The sequence below is a fragment of the Bidens hawaiensis genome, unplaced genomic scaffold (genome assembly GCF_021521415.1).
Source record: "Bidens hawaiensis isolate Kalapana, Puna unplaced genomic scaffold, B.hawaiensis_p1.1 tig00004658_1, whole genome shotgun sequence".
Taxonomy (NCBI): Eukaryota; Viridiplantae; Streptophyta; class Magnoliopsida; order Asterales; family Asteraceae; genus Bidens; species Bidens hawaiensis.
The window spans coordinates 177,405-185,979 of NW_027491284.1; the positions used below are offsets into that span (position 1 = coordinate 177,405).

Below are 8,575 nucleotides of genomic sequence, written 5' to 3' on the forward strand. Positions count from 1 at the left end.
ACGTTTTGGGGACATATGCGTATGTATTCGTATTTCATACTGTATATATATATTCAAACAAATGCATACGTGTTATTGTGAGTGATTTAATCAAACATACGTGCTACTTGCTTACTTGTGTTACCATTCAATCATTCGTATATTGGGATTAATATTCATTCATTCATATAGCGGGTGTTCCTGCTGGTGACCAACGCCCGATTCGCTTGGCAACGGTCTACATACTTGTTTATGGTTTGATTACATTTACTGCACTTATCACGTTATGCTTATTTATATTGTTGTGTCAAAACTGGTGATATTCTCACTCAACTTTATGTTGACAAAACTCCATTTTCTACCCATATGCAAGTTGTTTGTATTGAAGATTGAAGTTTGGACATGTAGACAAGACTTTAACATATAATCAAGTTAAACTTTATTTGAGCTTAAATTCGTGTATTTTAAATTGTTTATTGTATTTGAGTAATGTGTGTATACTTGAATAAAATAATTAATTAGATATTGTCACTTATATTCAATGATAGTACCTTCGAGCTGTGAGCAATCGGATCACGCCCCGGCATTTCCGTATTAGGTTGGGGTGTGACAATTAACACCTTAATGATTCATAGTCATCTATTGTGATCTAGTCTAATCTAAAACAACTCATTTCTATTGGTGGCCCGCCAATAATAACTATGGCAATCCAAAAGTAATAACTGTCGGTGTTTCGTTGGTGAAAACCTTGCCCGCGCACGGTTTTTTTCAGACCTACATCGGGGAGAATTTGTTGGTAAAAATCCTATGATATGCATTGACATTTAAAATGATATTGTCTATAATCAAAGTATTACGTAGGATGTCGTTATTTTACTCTTGTATCTGTAAATTTTCCGTATCTGTTTCTCACTAATCTATGATAAAACTAAAAATACAAACTAAACGCTAAAAATGTGACACAACTCTATACAGTTATGGTTAATTCAATTAATTTTTTTAAATAATGATAAGTTTTATTTTTGCCCGTCCACCGTCAATAGTGTTACTTTCACAATTTTGATAAAAGAATTTACGTAGCATATTACAATATAGTTGCATCGACAATTTATTAGGAAATACCTACTACTTGTACAGACTTAATTATGAATGTGATGCTTCATTTATATGGCTTTGGCCACCGCATTATCAAGTATTTATTACTATTTAATCAAGTAATTACACGGGTGGTTCGTATCATAAGTTCAAATTATGAATTTGTCTGCAATTGTTTGTCGACAATTTGGTCCCTCTAAATTTGAATTTGCCCATTTTATTAAAATTAAAGAACCTTCTCACGGCCCCACAAGAATCCATGGAATCATCAAGTGACGCACTTCACACAACTACCGAACCAAACACGGCTAACACGGCCCGTTTAGCTAAACGTGTCATATTTATGAATAATAAGCGGGTTATTCAGTATGAAACTTTTCCACACTTATTAAGGTAACTAATTGAATAACACGAATGACATAGCACGTTTAACAAATTTATAAATAGGATTCACTAAATACGGTTAAACAATAATAAGAACCAAATAACAAGATAAGATACAAGTTAATATCTTTTTTTAAAATTTATATATGTTTATAATATTTATAATCATTTATAAAACTATAAACTACAAAACTTACTTGTTTAGATAAACGAGTTTATAACCATGTCGTGTTAACCAATTAACCTATTTAATATGATAAGTAAGCATGTCATAATCTAGTTGTTCTGTTCAAGCACATTTTAATGTGCCATTAACATGACAACTCATTTGTGACCTGAACCTATTTACCTAAAACACTAATTTGTTTTACTCTATATGTGCCATCGCCTATTCAGGAACTGAGCTAGGGCAAGCTCAACCTACGTTGGTTTCAATTACAAACCAAGTTGGCTCGGTATCGAAACCGAGTTAAAAATCTGAGCTCAAACCGAGTTACAACCCAAGCAAACGCTCAACTCAGTCTAGCTTAAACTTAATTTAAAATATGTAAACAAAAAAAACTGAAAATACATTCTAACACTCTATTTGTAACTTCAAATTGCAATATGTTAATGGAACCAACAAAAGATAAAAGCCCTAAAACCCGTTTGAATCAACAAAATATTTAAACCCATCGAACAAAATGTCATAAACTCATAAACTGGTTGTTTATTACATACATAACGAAATAAATTAACAAAAAAAAAAATAGTTCGAGCCAAACCAAACAGAGCTATCGGGCAAGCCACCCTTCGCCCTTGACTCATGCTCGACTCGTTTAAAAACCGAGCCAAACATGGGTATTACTTTACTAATATATATAAAAGAGAAGTTTGGCGACTCTGGACTATGATTGGTCTATTTGGCAAGATTCCATTGGACCAAGTTTTGTTTTGTTTTTTTTTGTTTTTTGTTTTAAATTTTGATAATTATATTTCTAATCATCTTTCTTATGTTTGTTTTTTATTAGTTTAGTTCCAATACCAATATACCGTAACGGATGTGATAAAAACTGACATAATTTGCGTAGACTTAGCGCATTTTGTTTTAGTTATAGTACCGTAACAAAACTGACTGAATGACAATTCTTTCTTTTTAGTCCGGTTTTATAACGAACGTGAAAAACCCAACCAAATTTGCATAGACTCACCGCCAGGGACCAACAATGCTCAGGTTTTACCAACGCTCGAGTTTCACCGATCAACACTATCCCAATGTTCCATCTCAATTTTTATAATTTTTTTTGTTTTAGTTTCTGTACAATAACACATGTAATAGAAACTGATCGAATTCACGTCAACTTACCGCCTCAACATTTAGAACCGGTAATGCTTATGTCTTACCAACGTTCGGATTTACCAACCTGCCCGGCGCAACGCGCCGGGTTAAGAACCGGTTATTCACCATTAACAAAACTTGATGGGTAATAATATAAACAACTGAAAATATAAAGGACACTGTTTAAAACCTCTTAAGAAAACAGGTGCCTTCAAAACAACGTTCGATCGATCTCTATTTCTTCACTAACGCCGGCAGCTTTTCCGGCCACCTTCAATTCCATCATCAGGTACAAAACCCACTAATTTTTTTATCACAATTTCCAATTTTTTTAATTATTTCCCGTTAATTATTATTATTATTATTATCATTATATGAAATTGAATTTGGTTAAATTGTTATTATGGGTTTGATTGTATAACGTGAATGAAATCCAATTGAATTAGGGTTTCAGTTAGTTTGTGTAATCTGACACGACTGAATTCGAATTTTGAATTTGAAATTAGGGTTTCGTGTTTGATTTGATGAATTTGAGGTTTAGAATTTGTAATTGGAATTGGTGAAGAAATTGGGTTTCTGGGTTTTTGTCTGAGAATTGAGTTTGTTTTGTGTCCTCACTGTTTACACTATTTTTTTTTTTTTTTTTTTTTTGGGGGGGGGGGGGGGTGGTGTGGTGTGGGGGTCTAAATTTAGGTTTTTTTTATGTGATTATTTTTTTAAATTATTTGTTGTGATTTAGTATTGTCCTTTACTGGTCTCAAACCCGCGAAAAATTTCAAAAGTAATCCCATACCCTAATGGGATGGGTATTACTTGTCCCAAATGTTTTCGGTTAACTAGATTCATATGGTAAGTTATCTTATTGTTGGTGAGTTTATATCTTCTTTATACAGGATATTAGGGTTGGGGAGGGTTTCAGAGAAAACTACAAAGATACGAGAAAGCCGATAAAACTACTACCAACCACTCAATCTGTTAATTTTTTTTTCCATATTCTTTTAATTTTAAGGTAGGAGATATAAAAAGGATAAAAAAAAATATGTAGCTTACGAAGTTGCGTATATTTAAGCTCATAGGAGGTACATATATGCAGCATACAAGTTGTATATATGTAACGTTTGAGCAACATTTATTTATTTTTATGTATTTATTTTTATCTTTTTTCTTACATTCCAAACCTTATAATATAAAAAATTGAAGAAAAAGTATAAAAAAAAGCTGATTGGTTAGTAGTAGTTTTCTTGGTTTTCTCATTCTCGTAACTTTTTAGTTTTCTCATGATCCCTTACCTATTAGGGTTTATGTCTAATTGTTTTCCTAAGAAAGTTATAATTGTTTTTTATGTAGCAACATATATACGCACGCCTAGCTTTCAATTCACAGTTATTTTTCTACATATGTATTTGAGTATCTCTTGTATGCACTGTAATCTTGAGACAGTTTTGTTTATGTTTTTCTAATTGACTGTAATATGATACAATGTGATTAATATGCGTTTGGGAACATTATCTCACCTCATAGTATTTAAGAAAAATAAAGACACGTGACTTTACTATACTAAGTATGACAGTTTTCGCACCAAGAAGCAACCACATTATTTTGGCACTCCTTTGTTGTGCTGATAGGTTAACAGATGATTTGCATGTTCATGTTTGGATGTATTTTTCGTACGTTTTATGTGCACAAATCAATTATCTTACTTAAGCTTACGTAATCATGCTAAATATGTATGCACATAGTTATAGCTAATGATATCAGCAGATTACGAAATTCAGTTTTTGCTTTTGGTATTCTTAGGTAAACTTTAGTAACTCCTGGTGTTAGATTGTGTGATTCTATGATGAAGTTAATGACGGGATTCGAGAAAAAAGTGTCTTTTGAGAATTTAGAATTTATTTTCGTTAAAGAAATTTGCATATTTTACAAGTTTCTAATGTCGTATTAAAGCAATTACTTTAACTGGATGCTCGAGTTTGATTATACTGAAATTTAGATTTGGAAAATATAGTTAGGATCAGAAGGAAACAAATGCATATTAACTGATATAAACTATATAAAGATTTTAGGGTTTCTGGATGACTTAGACAGGGATCAATTGTAGAGGTTGCATGCTTTTGTTTCTTCTTTTCGTTTGATTTTCACTTGTAAATTGTTGAATGTGTATGTGCAATTATCACTTTTACTATTAAACACATGTTTTGTTACCACTTATTGTAGCGCTCTTTTTTGATATTATATATGATAATTTGAAGACGATACAGCAATACATTTTTCTTAACATACTAGGTTTTTGATGTTTACTTTTTTGTTCCGGCTATTGGGATTTGCGAAACCTTGCTGTGCCCCGCGCCCGGGGGGGGGGGGGTATATCTTTGTATCAAATATTTTTTGTTTGGCTTTTGTGTAGTTTTGTCCGATGAACCATAGTCTAAGATATTATTTTATCCACTAAATCATGAATTTTGTTTGCATACGTGTAATGTGAAAGACTGTAAAATGGGATGTTGTAATAATATTTTTGAAGACTAGGGATAAGTTGACCTGGTTGACTCAGTGAATCAAAACATTACATTTATTGTATAGAAGTGGGAAGTCTTGAAATTACTATATTTTATATCATACGGATTCTTCATGATATCTGTAAAAGATACAGCGACAATTATAGCTATAGATTAAGATTTAGTTGTTTCATTACTTGCGCTCAATTAAATGTATTAAACCACACTTTTCTTGACTTTTGACTTCTTTATGTTGACTAATACTTCTGATTTTATTCACATTGAACGATATTAATTAGCTCGTTTTATCTTTACAGGGTACTTTGGTAATTTGCATCATTAACGAGAAGCAGTGTACTAGCATGGTCCTTATTGAAATCAATCTTGGAAACTTTAACCGATTATTAGGTAAACCAATATGACGCTCGACGACTTCTTCACATCAACCGAGTTAAAAGACGGGCTGACAACTACAACACGAGTCAACGAACTCATAAACGTTTTGCAAAACGAGAAAGAAAACATTGTGACAAACGTTAACGACTCAACCACCCGCCAATGGTCGGCGGTTGCAACTGCCATTGCCGCCACTAAAAATCAAGAGTGCCTCGATCTTTTCATTCAATTAGATGGACTCTGGTTCATTGATAAATGGTTAAATGATGCTTTAAAGGTTATTAAGGATAATGAAAATGGTGGTTTTGATGATGTAATCATTGCATTGCTAACGGGACTCGAGAGGCTCCATGTGGACCGCCATCAGTTGGTTGGTTCGGGAATTGGGTTAACCTTGCAGGGCTATATTGGTCATAGTAGTTTAATGGTTCGGGAGAAAGCTAAAGATCTTTGTGATACGTGGGCCCGATTAGCTCCAACGGATGTCGATTCGGTTGATATTTCTCCAAGTGAAAATACTAATAATATTGAAAATGTGGAACAAACGGTATTATCGGATACCGTCAAGCAAGAAACCGATAAAGCAGAAATGAATATGGAATCTGAAACAGAAATAATCACGGGTGAAAAAAATGAATCTAAATCAGAAGATGTAAAAGAGACGCCGGAAGTTGACCGTATGACTACTTTGACTTCCGATACCGATGTGGACCATGGTCTCGAATCAATCACTAAGACTGAAACAATGGAAGACGTTGACAAAGACGAAGAAATGGCGGAAATTGATACCGCTAACGGCAGTGGCGGTGGTTTGCAGGAATCAGGTGACGGTGATAATATAAAACAGGCATCGGGTACGGAATCGGGTGATGGTGATAATATTAAACTGGCATCGGGTATGGAATCAGGAGATGGTGATAATATTAAACCGGCATCGGGTACGGAATCGGGTGATGGTGATAATATTAAACTGGCATCGGGTATGGAATCAGGAGATGGTGATAATATTAAACCGGCATCGGGTACGGAAAGTGACGGAGATGATGCGGATGAGAAAAAAGACGTTGGAAGTGAAAGTGAGGATGATTCGGGAAACCGTGAACGGTTTTCAAAACGTCCAATGAAAAGTCAAGATGAGGATTTGATTAGCAAACGGCCATCCGATATGGAACTCGATTACGGGATGGTGGATCCGTTAGAGCTCGCTAGACAAGTGGCTAATGAAGTTGAATTAGAAGTTGATTCACAAGAACAAAGTTGCAGTAGTACCACAAGTGAAAAAGGGCATCATTCGTCTGGGCCTGGTGGGCCTGGTAAGGAGGTTTCATCTGGGCCTGGGCCCTCAACCGAGCCCGATATCCCAGCTAGCCAAGTGAACGAGACAGGTCAACTGAATCCTGAAAAGGGTTTCTCAGGGTTCGATCTGAATCAAGAAGTTTCATCTGATGAAGCCGAAACCGACTGTCCCGTTGACCAGATTTTGACCACCCCAATCTCGGTTGTGTCGGCTTCTCGGGCGGCGGCAGCCGACGGGCCACCGGTTGCTCCGTTGCAATTCGAGGGTGCTTTGGGGTGGAAAGGGTCAGCCGCCACCAGTGCTTTTAGACGAATCCCCGAAGGTGAAAAGGCATATTCGCCCTCATCAAGTCAACGTTTGACCCAGCTTGACTTTGACCTGAACGTGGCCGAAAGTGGCGATGATAAAGTCCAAGACTTTTTATCTCGCAACAAAGCCGAATCGTCTTCACGACTCGAGTTGGATCTTAATAGTCTTAGCGATGGTGACGCAGGGATAATATCTTTAGATTGGAAACTCAATAGTCGTGTCGCGTCTACGACACCAAACGGCGCCCAGAGTCAGTCTTATAACAACATTGATTTGAATTTAAACAACCACTTGACTAGTCAACACACCGCCTCGTTTAATAACCCGTTTCTTGGCAAACCGTTCAACAATAAACGCGACGAACCGGTTTTTTCCCTTTTCGGTACCCAAGTTGAAGCAAACCGCAATGAATATATACTTCATCCTCCTCAGCCTACTAATGGAATAATACTAGAACCTTCGGTTGATTTCAGTTTGGGTCGGCCCGGATCTGGGCCTGAACCCGGGCTCGGGTTTGCGCTCGGATCTTCCATGCCTTATCCTAATCTACCTGCTTACAGTTACAGCCACAACGGTTATACAATGGGACCCATGTATGCACCACCGCCCAGTGCACCGATCCCGTACATGGTTGATTCAAGAGGCGCCCCTATAATCCCACAAATCCCACCCGCGTTTTCTCAACCGACACAACCGTTTTTCTTCAACATGGGTGCAAACGGTGTGGGCCCATCACGTACCAGTCTTGATTTGAACCCGGGGTTCATAACCGAAATGGGAAACCGGGAGAATAATAACATCAACAATAATGTGGGGTTGAGACAGTTTTTCAATCCCAATCAAGCGTCGTCGTCGAGTTCGGTTATTGGCGGGAAGCGAGAAGAACCGGACAGCGGTTGGGAATTGTTCCCGATGAATTATAAGCATCAGCAACCACCGTGGCATTAGAGGTTCGTTGTTCATGTTGATTTGGCTCCCTATTTATCGGTTATTATTACCCGTAGTTTTATTATAGGTTAGGCGAGCGGTTAACTTTTAGTTGGTAGCAGGTTGAATAAAAACTTGGAGTCGGGGGTGGGGGTGGGGGTGGGGGTGGGGGTGTGATCTTGTTGATGAGATTAATTGGGGAAAGAAAGTAAAGTAGGGTTTTATAGTGATTTATTTCTTGATTTTGTTTTTAAGAACTTTGTTTACATAGATTCAACATATATAATATCAAAGAAATTTAGACAAAGAAAGGTTTGCATACAATGTGGATGGATGGATGTTATAAATGTTTGTTCATGAGTCTGGGTTCGT

General features: G+C 36.4%; 1 protein-coding gene across 4 annotated transcripts; it reads left to right on the top strand.

The window, feature by feature from the left end:
- Positions 1 to 5,425: 5,425 nt before the first annotated feature.
- On the top strand, positions 5,426 to 8,357 carry LOC143627349 (uncharacterized). Of its 4 annotated transcripts, XM_077097194.1 has the most exons (3): positions 5,427 to 6,536; positions 6,579 to 6,620; positions 6,663 to 8,357. In XM_077097194.1, the coding sequence occupies exons 1-3, from the start codon at positions 5,693 to 5,695 to the stop codon at positions 8,222 to 8,224; spliced, it is 2,448 nt and encodes an 815-aa protein (XP_076953309.1). In that variant the 5' UTR covers positions 5,427 to 5,692; the 3' UTR covers positions 8,225 to 8,357. The 4 variants fall into 4 exon arrangements, with proteins under 4 accessions (XP_076953308.1, XP_076953309.1, XP_076953310.1 ...); XM_077097193.1 differs by having other exon boundaries at positions 5,426 to 6,536; positions 6,579 to 8,357; XM_077097195.1 differs by having other exon boundaries at positions 5,427 to 6,494; positions 6,579 to 8,357.
- Positions 8,358 to 8,575: the final 218 nt, after the last annotated feature.